This window comes from Chanos chanos, chromosome 6 (genome assembly GCF_902362185.1).
Source record: "Chanos chanos chromosome 6, fChaCha1.1, whole genome shotgun sequence".
Classification (NCBI taxonomy): Eukaryota; Metazoa; Chordata; class Actinopteri; order Gonorynchiformes; family Chanidae; genus Chanos; species Chanos chanos.
The window spans coordinates 30,459,315-30,474,279 of NC_044500.1; the positions used below are offsets into that span (position 1 = coordinate 30,459,315).

Genomic DNA, 14,965 nt, shown 5'->3' on the forward strand with positions numbered 1-14,965 from the left:
AGCAGAAGATTCCTGCAGTGGTAAACTCTGAAACTTTACACCCGGTTAACCTTTAACAGCCTTCTGTATTTTAAACCAAATGTGGCCCATAGATGAAACCAAAGGAGCACCGAGGGGATTATTCAAACCAATGCCATGCTTTTCAATTGACCTCTCTCATCACCGGGATTACAGCTCCCTCTCTAACTTGGCTCTCAATGGAAAAGGAGGGATTAGAGGGGTCTATTCACATAGAAGACTTTGGCTTCCCCCCCACCCCACCCCACCCCACCCTCAAAGGCCTCTCTAACACTTGCACACTCTTCTCTCCCTCCCACTCATGCCCAATACTATGGAAAATGGTTCTCACCAGGTTTTGAAAACCATTGTCTCATATTTCACACACTCTGCAGAATGGCCACGCCAAGACTGAACAGTGCTCCATTCAAAGAGCTGCCTAATCCATTGTCTTCAATTGTGGGTAGTTTTTCGTGAGATAACAACGCACGAACACTGTATAATTTGAAAAGGGACTCTGCTGAGCACAGTGAGCAGTTTGAGCATCCGCATGATCCAAAATAAACAGGACAGTAAGAGGTAATCTGGTTCCCCTGTATATAGCCAACGTGATGTGAACAGGTTTAAAGTTATTATATATCCCCCTTCATTTGAATCTTATAGCTACAGAACCAAGACTTTTGATGGAAAAATGCCCTTCTGAACAGACTTCATCCACAATAGGACAAACTGCAAAATACTGAAAATTTGCACAAGTAGCATGACAGAACAGAACACTCACCATTATCCCAAGAATTTGTACTTTTTTGCCTCTGGGTTAAGTTACAGAAACACAACAGCAATTATAGGGACTTACTGTTAAGCATTTTCTCTGGAAATACACTTGTTCCAATATTAACACTCAAATCCCATGGAGAGGCTGAATTAAGGTGTTGAAATGACGGCTTTGTTCATAGAACAGCCAAGTCTAAGTTGAGTAACAGCAAACTAAGATGATTAACGCTTATACAACTCCTCAGTGATTTTCCATAATCAAAAGGTCAGATAGTGTAGTAAAATTAGATTGAAGAGCAACTTATAGATCCCAAAACCACATTGAACATATAGCCTTTCTCCACAACTGTGCAAATAGCAGTATACAACCATGAAGAACTAAATAAAGGTTCAGCCACATCTGGCCCAAGCAAATCTACACTTCAGTGAGAAATGTTCATTTCTTGTCTGGTTGTCATGCAAACTCAGAACCAAAGTCACATATTAACAAAACACAACTGGACAAAGATCTATTCAGTATTTTCATTAACCCAGAGTAGTCCATACTGATGTCCAGATTTAAACACCTAAATCCTACAGAAACACATACTACACTCAATCTGATATAATAAATTCAGTTTAACATTCTTGTAACTGAACTATCTTAATCCATGTCCAGTTTAGAAACTATTCTAAGCCACTCATTTTTCTTGGAGTGTTTCGAGAGCTGGCAGGTTGGACAGACAGACAAGAAAAAAAAGATACACACAACTCATGAACCTGTACCATTATATCAACACTTAAGAAAAATAAAAGTCCGGGGGGGGTGTCAGTTCATTTATCCCTCGATGTTCTGAATAGATCTCAGCTACTATTTACAACATAGATGTATCTCTCTGCTGTTACTTGAGTTGAAATCTTACGCAACCACTGACATGAGACATCAGGCAATAGGGTTTATTACGAAAGGTGCTAGGCATGACAGATCACTGCTTACATAGGTATAAACACATTACAGACTCCTGCTTCTAGATGGTAACACATTGTTCTCGTTGTTTGGGAAAGGTAAGCAGATACTTCCTGCTTCTGGGGTGGGCTGCTAGAGAACAGCAGAAGACAGAAAGCAGATTCAGAGGAGACATCCACCTCAGGGCAGGGTAGAAACACGATCGTGTCAGGGCCGGTGGGACACGTGTTTAGACAGGAACACCAAAGTATCCCTGAGGTTCTACATATTACATGAGATATGAGGCTTATAAAACAGCCTTACTCTGATATAAAACAAATATTAGCATGGATAATGTCACACACTGACATAAGACATTCAGACTGTGAGCTCAGTAATGTAATAACAATAAAATCATCTTTATAACAGAATTAGATGTCTTCAAGAGGAACCTGGAGAAACATTATCCCTGAGATTATAATCAAACTGAAAGGTTCTCGGCACAGTGACAAATGTCGATGACATACCCATATCACTGTATCCTCCTCTTTTTTTCTTTTTTTTTTCCACAATCTCACTCGTAACCTCTGAGTAAACCTCTTGCGTCCGGAGGCTGCATTTCTCCTGCTTCATCAGCTGCACTGCTCCTGGTCTCCAAGACGCAGTCAGACAGCTGCAGCTTGGCCTCTGTGACCTCCAACTTTCCTTTTCAGATATACTAGACAGCAACAGAGCCTGTCTACTACATGCCAGTGGATGAATGAGTCACATACAGGACTTCAAGAAAGAAGAATATATATAACTTCCACCAACTTTAAAAAATGTAATATTTAACACACTAAATGTACTAATATTTAGTACACTACTTTGCAAATTCCTGAAATATCGTATCACTTTGTGTTATTCATTCACTTACACAACACATAACAGCTTTAATTAAATAATGAAGTGCAGAACCAAACAGTTGCTGATTTGTACCTGTATAAACATATTACATATGTTTATATACACACACTATTGTCTCTTCACAAATGCAATCAAGTTGGAAATTGTTCTTGGCTGCTAGAGATCCACTTAAGTGCCAAATAAGTATTTCATAAAGTCATAAAACTGTCTGTCTGAGCCTTCGGTTGCTACTAACAACACCGAGGCAGAACTGCTTGTTCCACATCTCTCCTGCTCTGTGGGTTGTCATTCCGGTACAAGTGCCCTGGAGGCAGATAGACGATTACAAGACATCAGGAGGAAAATCACTGCGCTTATGGCGAATATTTAGGTTGTGTCAAACAACAATGCAAAAAAACTAACCCATGTCTCTTGACTCATCTACATGCAGTAAACAAGTATATACATAATACTGTAATATCCTGAGGGGCACTGTATATGAACTAGATCATAATACTGTATAAAAGCTGGTCATATCAAGATCCAAATCTTTAGATTTTTTTTTTTTTAACCTTGAAGCTGGTTTTGAACAAAATTGATCTAAACCACAAAGAGGCAGATTGTGAATCTGGCTGAGAGAACATCTCCACTTGGATCCCTCAGAGATGGTGTGATTTATCTGGGAAGCCACAACGGTGCCTTTCATGCTGCGATATCCTGATACCGGTCTTTAGGCAGACTGCATGGCCACATTTTGATCGCCATGTCTAATCAATACTCTAGGCACCAAACAACACAACCGCTTCCAACACAAATGACAAAAATGGTGGTGCATGAAAAAGGAGGGAAAGCAAAAGACAGCAAGGTGTTTGTGCCCATGTGTCTGCTTGTAAGGGCTTGGTTGTAGTGAAGTTTGTCAGAAGGAGAGCGATCAGAGACAGAGAGAGCAAACCATAACTCTTACATTCTAAACATGAGCCTGAAAAGACCACACCTCTTAATACCTGAGATCAGCTCCCATAACTTCACCCTGAACCAATGCTATCAAGCTGGACTTTAGTCAGAACAGACACCTCATAACGCCCTCGAACCCAGTTATTTACGGTTGTTGACAACAGATAAAAACATAATTTTTTCGCCTCTAATGTTTACCAGCTTCAGGCGCCAGAAGCTAGAGATCTTTGGAGTGAAATTTGTTTCCCCCACTCTAAAACTTCACCCTAAATAATCAACTGCATTCCAGAGCATGAGCAGAAGCTCCGTGAGGAGAGTTAGCCATCGCTCATTGTGTGTGTGACACATGAACTAAGAGCTTTTGCTACCGAGAACAATTATTAAAAGCTTTTTGTAAAAGGTGGTGGAAGACACCTTCTTAGACAGTATGCATGACGATGATGACAATACACAATAAAGTTCCCTCAAATACTTGTCTTCTCATAAACATCTTGAGAAGAGTCTGTTTGAGAGATAAAAGATTTCAGTCAAGCAAAATGTGTAGAGAATTTCATTTCTTCGCCAAGACAACCGAGAAAACAAACATTCATTTCACCCGAGCGCAGCATTTTAAAGAACAATGCAGCAATAATATTATCTTAAATAGCCTAATTCTTGATGTTCTTGTTCCTAACACTCTAAAATGTGTCATCATCAATGTTACACCCCTGCTATTAATCTTGTTGCTAGTCAAAAGAGGCATGCTTAAGTGTGAAATCAGATTCTAGAAATGCTGTAGGTTGTTATCTGCATGGCCTTAAATCAGTCTTTGGCATGACTACAGCTCAGGGAGCAGCATATGCACATGCTTACTCCAAAATATTCCTGTCATCTTGGTTTTGCAGTAGTTTTTTTTTAAATCTTTTTTTTGATAAGTAGAATACTTGAACGTTTACATTTAAACTGACACTTTACCTGGTCCAGGAGAAAAGAGTTTTTTTTTTTTTTAACATTTTTCATTGCAACGTATTTTAAGTTTAGAACATTTATGAATCTATAACATTAGCTGTTTTGGTGAAGAACTTAGGGAAAAACAACACTTGGCTATTTAGAAAAAAATACTTTCCCTAAGGTTCTGTGGTTTAACAGTGATTAAGATGCACCAAAATCATTTTTAACAACCAATTATCAACCAACACACTTTCTGCTGACAAAAAGGGCCAGGTCAAGTCTAAACATGGTTTGAAGCTTTCCTTAAGGGCATTATTTGAAATGAAAAGTAAACACTATCTACAAAGTCATCTATCATTACCCTCTGTTCATGATGTATTCAACAGATGGTGAAGAAAAAAAAAAAGAGTTCAAAGAAAATACCAACGAATGGAAAAGGTTAAATGTGATGGTCCGAAACAATTACAACACCTGTGCCTTTGCCTGTGATGACCAGCCATAACCCGTAAAGCCCTCTGCTCCTTCAAATGGAAGTACAGTTCTCCACAGAGTTAGTAAAACATTACATTATTCATGACTACGTTGAACAAACCACCAGTAGCACTTCATATCTCCATTAGTTAGCACCGCCTTCAAGTTCTTCTACAATCAGACTTATCAAATTCAGGAGGAATGAGAGACATCCACCATGAAACACCATCAGGTCTCATGCACCACACTATAGAACATTCCTCTGAGTACTGTGTTGTGGCTCATGGAATGAACATTCTGGAATAACTCACAAAAGCATCTCTAGCTATACTCACTAAAAAGAAAGGTACCCTGCCGCTCTTATATTTCAGTGTGCTTAATTTTTTTTTTTTTCCACCTTGGGCATCATCACTAGATACTATACTCTGGTTTGCATGGTCAGAAGGCAAGTAAAAAACTACAGAGACTACGAGTGCTACATATTTCTCTATGAGTGCTATGGAGACTACAGAGACTATGAATGCTACATGGTTTCTCTACATTAGTGTGTAATGCGGGGCAAAAGTTGACCGCATAACCATTTCCAGTTCTCTCAAGTAAAGCATGTGAAACTCATCATTAGCCACACTCTAACACCAATAGCTGTACTATAAGTCATATGTGGCTTCAGCATAAGCTACAACTTTTATGTTCTTGGCTCGTTTCACGCAGATTTTTTTTCCCCATGAGTAAACTAATGATGTTATAGACAACATGTGAATACTATTTCAAACTACAGACTTGAAACACAAACATTTAACCTCAGTCTGAAGCCAACCGTTAAATTCACCGTGCGTGCTATGCTTCCAACTTCAATAACCTCTCACCCATGGCCTTTGGCCCTTGGACCTTAGGGTCATCAGTGTCTGTGTTCCCATGGTGACCTATGGCTCTGGCAGCCTTGCCACTGTGACACCAGGTCAGTCAGAGCGTTCAGCTGCTCAGTCTGAGCGGCCACACTGTTGTTAAAAAACACTCTCACTTAACGGCTGCTGACCTCAAGGTCATTTCTGAATGTCGTCTTTCTGGGTCTTCTGAGTGACGTCATGGCATTGTTTTAGAATACGGGAATTATTGTTTTATATTAAGAAACTTACACATATTCAATGACCCAGTCATTAGAACAGTCTCACGAGAGGGTAAACGAGCAGTTAGTTGAAAAGTGTCTTCTAACAATACTGCAGCAATATTGTATTACAAACTGACAAAATCATAGTGACTTTACCTGAAATGTTTTTAATGTATTTAGAGCGGTTTTAAGAGAAACGGCTGACCTGCAGCAATACCCAAGATGCACTAATAAGCAAACACAATGGCTAAGGGAGCACACAATGTTGAATGAAGTGCTCTTCATTCAATATTGTGTATGCACACAAACACACAAGGGTTGAGACCTGGGAGCACACACAAAGAAACTGAAAAGGAAAGCAAGGAACAAAAGAGGAGACGTTCCTTTGCATTTCCAAACACATCAATGGACAGCTTCTCACATATAGATCAACAGTCCAGTCTATCAAAAATAAACAGGGGGCTACTACCTACCTCCTCAGACATATCATTTCACTCATAGACATATAGTGTGGAATGGTTGGGGGCAGTTGTGGCCTGAAGTGGACTTGGGACCTAAAGGTCACCGGTTCGATCCCCTGGACCGGCAGGAAAAAATGTGGACAGGAGGAGTGTAAGAACAGCGCTTTCCCCTCCCTCAACATGCACGGCTGAGCAAGACACATAACCAACTGCTCCCCCTGAAGTGACTGCCCACAGGTGTGTGCTTGCTACTCCTAGTATGTGTACTGATTCCTCACTGCTCCTTGTGCGTGTGGTCACCACTTAAGGATGGATTAAACTGCAGAGTCCTAATTTACATCAGGGATTAATAAAGTATTTAAAATTAAATTAAAAGTAATCCTAATAACAATAATATTAACAATGCATTTTAAATGATCCCCAGTCTGGGGGTCATTTTAAAAGAGCCTTCCATCACATAAAAAGATTCTAAAAAAAAAGTATATATATATATATATATATATATATATATATATATATATATATATATATATACACACACACACTTATATACACACACACACACACACACACACATATAGAAAGGGAGCACCAAAATGACACTAAGTGCGTGGCAACTCTGAACCCTAAAAACAAGGGTGGAGTACAAATCAATGAAGAGTAGTATTCCAGCCCAAAGATTCCTTATACTGGATGCTTATACACAGCTACTCTGACTCACACCTTATTTACAGCAAAGAAGTAAACACCATTCTGAGTCAGGCACAAACCAATTTTTACTACCATTTACTATAGCTCAGAAGAAAACTAATAAAGCACAAGTCTTGCGACATAATTAGGGCTTCTAAAAGATAACACACAGACATGAATTATGAACCCAGCATCTATTCAGCAATTATTGACAGGGTAAATAAAAACAACTGCAGGCAGTCAAATGCATGACACATTTTATCCATCTGGGTGTTCATAACTCCTCGAGGGGAAACTTAAACAGTCAGCTCCATGAGAATTCAGGAAGGAGGAAGAGGCATGACATTACACGAGTGCTGCACAAAAGGTACGTCATACCACCGGAGTGAGCCAACCTTACAGAAACCAGATCTTTACAGCGCAGACAAAGAGCTAGCCGACAGTTATTGACAAAGACACTCCCACAACACCGGGAACACTCTGTGTGTTTGGACACTCTACAGAGTCAATAACAATGACAACGCATCAATCTTTCATGGAGAGGGGGGAATTTTTTTTTTCGCAAAACCAAAGGTCAACTTCCTGTTTGGGTCTGGGGAACAGGTGCAGGTAGCAGCAGCGGTCTGGCCAAAACAAACATATAAGATAAAGACACGGTTTTCTTACTACTCTGGAGAAACTGCTTAGCCAACAACCTCTTGGCAAAAAGCCCTCATTTATTCAGAATGAAATATGAGCCTGCCCCCCCCCCCCATGTGTCAGTATAAGCAAAGACTACGCACTGAGATCAATCTTTGGCTTGGGATCAATAAAAAAAAACACAATGGGTCTTTCAAGCCAGATTTTCCACTCAAATGTACCCAACCAAATCAGCCTAACAAACAACAGTTGTGCAAATGACTCTTGTAACCACTCATCAAATTTATCCAAATTCAGACTAATTCAGTAAAAGAGGTTTGGTATTTCAGTCTGATTGAAAAGACAACTTCTGCTGCCTTGTAAAACATCGTAATGACAGGAGTGGCAGAGAAAGCTGCTGATTGCATATGGCTGCTTAATGTTTGAGGAAGACTTCATACTGCCAAAAGGGCCCATTCCTTTGTTTTGGAGACACCAAAACAGATTTTAAAGTGGTTAATATGATGGATCCATGTTCTTTGCATCTAATGGTGTTAGAGAGTCTAATCTAATTTGGGCTATTCTGCCTTTGTTCCTTGCCAAGGGTGGAGAGCACAGAACAGTTTAGCAGTTTTACAACTATACCCAAGTCATCACCTGACTCAAGTCAAAACAAAAGGCAACCAATTACACTGCGTGAAAAGAGGTGTATTCGGCCTGGAATACATCTGTATATTCCCGGATACTCCACAGATTATCGGCTGTATCCGGCAGTTTGCAGCTCTGTTACGCGGCATGGAATACTCCTGAATATGTACCGTGTTTTGGGGTCTGCCTAGAGCCCTTAGTTGCCATGGTGAATAATCCCTTGGGGTGCTTGGAAGGGAACATTTGCACTTCACACCTTGGACCACCAGGTATCCTGCAATTGGTCAAAAGTCTTTCTTTGGATTGGTGGAGCAATGTCTTGCCCCTCCTCTAAAACCCTTCCCCATTGGTCCATTGTGGGTCCCCAAACATGAATTCATATGGTTTATATAATAATAATTATTATTATTAATAATATTATTATTATTGGTGGTGGTGTTGTTTTATGTTCATAGGTAAATTGTATAGATAGTCTGGCAAACAAAAATGAATTACACAAATTTTATTATAAATAACGCAAATATAGTATAATATAAGGCATATAAATTGACAATTTTATATATATATATATATATATATATATATATATATATATATATATATATATATCTCAATGTACAATATATAACAGAATAGAATACATTAGAACGGAATATACTGTAATATCATAGTATATAATACAAATGCTTTTGGGAGCATAAATGAAACTCTAAATGATGAGCATTCCCAAGAACAACCCAGCTTCCGTGGTCTCTATTCTGTAGCACCCCACACAGTGCAGACAACTCTGTGCTAGGCGGGAGGACCCACGCTGGCCTTCCATCCAAGATGGCGGCGTCCCCTTCAGAAATTATATCTACTGATGCGGTCCTCCATATGGCAGCCTCCTCCTCAGTTTAAAGAACACTAGCTCTGGCCTTGAGCAGATGCAAAACACAGTGAAAAGAGAAATTAGATCACTGAAAATAGCAAATGGAGAAAAAGTCTAAGAATTACTAGGGAAATGATGTTTTGACTTACTCTTCTCCTCCTTTGCCTCGTTCGAGTGGCGATCCTGCCCCCCTCTTTGTTCTCTGGATTCACCCGGTAACTCTTTCGAATAGTCTCAATCGGTCTTTCAGGATGCTAGAGAGAAAAAAAAGCGGAGAAGAAAGGAAGATTGATTAAAAGTTCGTTTAGAATTCCAAGCACTGCTATGAAACAATCGCGACGATATAGTCTACCAACAAAACACGCTGTCCTACCTTGTCCGTGGATCATATCTGTGCGTGTTGTTTTCAGCATTATGCATTATCCGTACAGCTTCCTGTAGAAGCAAAATTAATACAAGAGTTAAATTCAAACACATTAAGGGATAAAGCAGATAAAGAAATGTGAACGTATCAGAATGCGCGGCAGTCAAAGACGAAAGCCAGAAGGCTACAGAAATAAACTTACGGAAACAGAGTTATTTCCCGCTCGTCTTCTTTTCTCGGGCATACTCCTCTTGCGCCTCTTTGATGGGACTCCATCCTGTCCAACCGCTGAATAACATTCTCCATGAACGTTTACTGCTGTTCAGACATCTTCTTAAAAATGCATTTAACGGGGACACCAGTTGTTTGTTTTCGTTCGGACTCGCCGTTGGAAAAATTGGATATTCCCGGCGCACGAGTAGCCTCTCCACTCCGCTGTTCGTTCGAAAACTTAAGTGTTCTTTTGCAAGCCATCTCCAAAATGCACACTATCGACAGAATACGGAGTAAAACTTCTGTAATCCTTCAGTGACTCGCTTCTCCTTACCTTACTACAGGTAACCCCTTCCCCAAAGCAAATTTCGCGCTGCAGTTGCACACAATGCTATTGGTTCCTGTCACCCTGCGCCATGCACGCACAGAAAACTGAATGGACAGGACTCAACCTTAGATTCTAAGTGGGTGGTTTGAAAACGGGGCGCGTCCTCGTATTGAGGAGAAACATTCCGAACAAACAAGCGAGAATCAACAACAAAAACTCCTATGCCCTGTAAACTTTTTTTTTTTTTTTAAAGTCCTGTATCCTTTGTCCCGCATCCCTCATACTGAGATAATGTCCCGCATTTTCGCTGGTCGTTTGGTTTTTAACTGTCAGAAATAAAAAAATATATGGATCCATTATTTTACCCGCCCGCACATGAGCATAGTTTCTAATCTATTTAATAGCGCTATGTCAAAAGCAGTGAAAATGCAACATAGGTGAGTTTTTTTAAAAGCCTTGCTTTCACCAAATGGCTGAGAGGAGAGCGTTGAGGGCGGTCATCAAGAGTCTGTGGCGACCGTCAATCAAACTGTGCAGCTGTGGGGCCAACGAATTTCTTTTCTACGTCACAGAAACCAAACTTAGTGAAACTTTACAGATATGAAGATAAACGCTGTCAGCCGACGTCATGGTCAAAAAGTTCTTTTATCCCTTCTGACCATGCTTCTCATCCAATAGAGATTTTGGCTTGATATAAAGATTTGCATTGAAATTGTTTTATTTTATGTAATATTTTATTTTGAGCGTTATTTATTCTTATAGTTGAATTTGGTCAGGGGTTTAACTTGAAAGACTTGAGCTGTATGATGCCTGCTGCTTTGCTTAAGTACAGTTGCCTTTGATGGGCCTGTAATGGCCAATGCATGTTGGATGTCTATCAATACAAGTGTATACAAGTGTTTCTTATACAGTTAGACTGACATTACATCTAAGTTTTACATCATCTCTCAGCATTAGTAACATGTCCCACATTGTCCCACACAAACTTACTACTTGTCCCCCATTTGGTCTGTTTGCATCTGGTCACCCTGTACCTTTGACCCCAAGTAAAGGACAGTTGCATAACCATCAAATATGTAATTAATGAACCTCTCATTTAGACTTTTTTTAAATTATGTTTTCAGTGTGTTTTTGTATGCTCCATTTGAAGTGTCGATTGTAATTTAGCTGCACGACAGAGCAATGACATTAAAGGCCACATGGGCCTACCACTGCTGTATCATACACCATGCAACACCTAAGAAGTTTGTGTGGTTATCAAAATATCGGCTAAATATTACATATAGGCTAACTGATAGAAAGTTACAGCGAGGAAGGGGGGCAGGCTTCTATACCCAGTCCCCCCTAGACCACTGACTGTTATTAGCATTTGAAAGGCCAAGCCATCAGCTAATGACTGTGGTCACGCGGATGCCTGAAAACTGCCGTCTAACAGCTGTATTCGGATATTTGTGGGAGTTTTCAGGTCCGCATGACAAAGTTCTGCAGGCATCCGAATACCTCCGGAAAACAGCAGGTTTAGCGGAAGTTTACTTTGTCCAGATATTTCCGAATACACCACTTTTCACGCAGTGTTAGAACCACTCCTTGTCTGTAATGGTGTGTTCCAAGCTGTATTTCTGAGTAGTTTTGTTCTACTGCCATCAACTTTTAAATCCATGGGTCAGAGCCAAAAGTGCATAACAGTGAGTCAGGGCCTCTCCTTGAAGTGTTCCAGCAAGTGAGAGCATTCCAAAGGTTTGTCATAAATGCAAACAAGCAGGAGGAGCTTTCAGGGTTTGTGAAGCTAGCACACTATTGTGAAAACAGGTCACTGTATTGTGTGAGGACAAAGGAGCATGCAAGACCACAACAAATGTGACATCAGCCCAGTGCAAAACAAAAACACAGCGGGGGGGGGTGGGGAGGGGAGGGGGGGGGGGGTTTGAGGAGCATGCAACAGTGCTTCCATACCATTTCAGCAAGAAACCATTTAAACAGCCAAAGCAGCAATGAATCTGAAAACTTCAACATGTTTTGCTCATATTTTTGAAAGGATCACAAAAACCATGTTGAAATGCTTCAAAGTTTCAAATTTTCAATTTTCAAATTTTTTTTAAAGAAGTTCAAAGCTGCTTTTAACCCAAGTTTTACTTTGCTTGGGGAGACAGCCCAATCAACGAGTAAACATATTAAGTTATTTTTTAAAAAAAAAAGTGTCCAGTGCCCCTTACAAATAAACAGGTAAGTACAATCTTGTTACTTACCCGCACCTGCTGATATATAATCAATTGAAAGAAACCTTTGAATGTTGTAGTTATTCAACCTAGAGACTTTGTACACTTAATTTCAGTCAAGCTAAACGCCTGCTGTGTGGGATTTGTTTCTGCTTAATCTAGGAAGGAATTTGAGTGGAATTGCGGTATGGTCATGAGGACAGAGCAGATATGAATACTGTTCAGGCTGATGTGGAAGTCTGAGTGTTTCAGTCAGAATTAGCATCCAGGCCAGGTGGTGGTTCCTGGAACCCTTCCACAGTGCTTTCTGTTACAGTCAGCACTGGAATGAGCCACAGAGGTTCCAGGCACATGATGTTAGCCTGCATGGGTCTAAAGCACTAAAAGCATGTTTCACAAGAATAACATCTCACTGATGGGTACAGTACACTCAACAGGGCTGACAAAAATTCTATGAAAAGCATTCAAGTGGGAGGTCATCTGTGTAAATCCATTTTTTGCACCCTGTAGTGGATTTCATTTGCTGCCTTTGGAATTTGACAGTGACTCTGAAAGTCAAAGCACTATTCACTTCTCATCCCATATCTTTCAGTAGACTGAGACGACCTTCATTCTCAATTTCAACATGAAAATACATACATAAAAACACATACATAGGATGCATTTTGAAGAAAAAGCACAGTGATAATAGTAAACCGAGTTCAGACTTACGTTTCTCATCATCCGCGTGCACTAAAGATGCTGCTCTTGACAATACATCCAAAGGCGTTTCCATTCTTGGCAAAGCCCTGATGAAAAATTACAACTTAAGAATCGCTGACATTCATCACCTTGAGCTTTCATATAAGTTTAATACGGTTTCGGTGTCGCTCGACTGATAGACTACCCTACTCAGGCTAAATCGAGGCTGTCTAATTCGGCACTCAATTGAATCTCACGACATGCCAAATTATTATAGAAAATTGTTCAGCGTTGCAAATAATTCCTCTCTACGAAGCCTCCTCGTAAAAATCGATGAATGAACTACGAAGATTTGACGATTTGAGCGCTACTTGTCTTGGGTTCCACCTCCCACACTTAACATTCCAGAAATACCATTCCAACGTTTCTCCAAGAAAACTTATTTTACAGCGACTGAGCAAACTTGCTGGCAGCTGTGAGAACACTGTCCAAAGTTAAATGAATTCTAAACATTTACGAAAAACGTGAGAAAATGTTTATCACAAAAAGCATGCATTGCTATGACTGTGTTTTGTGAAAACGAGAGAAGCCAACTTCGAGACGTGTGTAATACGCTTTATTGGCTGCACGAGGAAGTAGGCAATGTTTCCAAATTAGTTGTGAATTGTTTTTTCCCTCTCTCTCGTAACTCCAAAAGAGTAATAGATATTTACACAAAAGGCGTTGCAACACTGTCTTTGCCGTTTCAAATTCAATAAAATTCAACAGCCCCCATACAGCAAGTGTTTTAGTGATAGATGTTTTTCCTGAGCCGCTGTACGTATCCACTATATTTCGGTGTGTTTATACTATTATAATACATTAATTTAAATCTTTTTTTCCCTTGATTTGATAACGACGTCTCAGTTGCAAATGTTCAGTCATGACAGACTGGCGCAGACTGAGGACGAACATAAGGGAAATTTAAATTTAAAGATGATCTAACTAAGTAACATACCACGTTGTAGCGCCACTTTGGAATCTTCGGGATTCTACTTTAAACGAAACCTGTGGAGAACAAGCCAAAAAACCTTCCACAGAACAATATAAGCCACTCGCGGAGTCCAGAAGTAAGGACAATGCACAGACTTCCACGGCGTACTTCGGACGTAGTAGCAGGCAACTAAGCAAGCTTAGAGGAAGAATGTTTGGAATGATGGAATTCTCTTCCTAGCAGGTGATGAGAGTGGAGAATTCTCATTGGTTAAGGGCAACAAAATGAGATCAGCATAAATTATGTAAATCTGAAAATTACATCATATCCTGACAGGTGTACCTTCATGAGGTACTGTGAAGTTTTTACGTACTATGAACGGGTTTTGAATGTCTTTAAAAATAATAGCACGTTTTGTTAGTTGGATAGCCAGGAGGCGGGTCTCCAAATACAGATGCTGTACTTCGTAACAATCGACGGTTTCCTTGCATTTGAAATATGAATTTGAACCTCTACAGAAATTATGTTAATCCGTTCGACAGTTTTGCTGAACAGTTTTGTATTTGCAGTTCGTTTGTGTGTGTGTGTGTGTGTGTGTCCGTTTCTTAGATAAAGTGAGCCACTAAGGACAGGTAATATAAAAAAAAAATCCACTATCGTATTTTGTCTTAAATCAAGTAGGATTCAATGCATTCAAATGGCGAAGACTGCTGATTTAACATTAGTATCCTTACAGTTACAGAGTAACGACACCAAGGTTTGAGCTAACCAAGCAACGGCCTGCTAGACCCACTGATCTGAAGTAAGGGTGCCATTCGTTGTAACGATAGTTTGAGTTATCATGACGATTTCAATGTT

At 39.9% G+C, this 14,965-nt stretch overlaps 1 protein-coding gene across 2 annotated transcripts in view; it reads right to left on the minus strand.

The window, feature by feature from the left end:
* vgll4b (vestigial-like family member 4b) overlaps positions 1-13,228 on the minus strand; it is a 31,966-nt gene extending 18,738 nt beyond the window's left edge. For both annotated transcript variants that reach the window (XM_030777474.1, XM_030777475.1), the window contains exon 1: positions 13,165-13,228. In XM_030777474.1, coding sequence (XP_030633334.1) covers positions 13,165-13,228 — 64 coding nt within the window. The remainder of the gene's footprint in view (positions 1-13,164) is intronic.
* Positions 13,229-14,965: the final 1,737 nt, after the last annotated feature.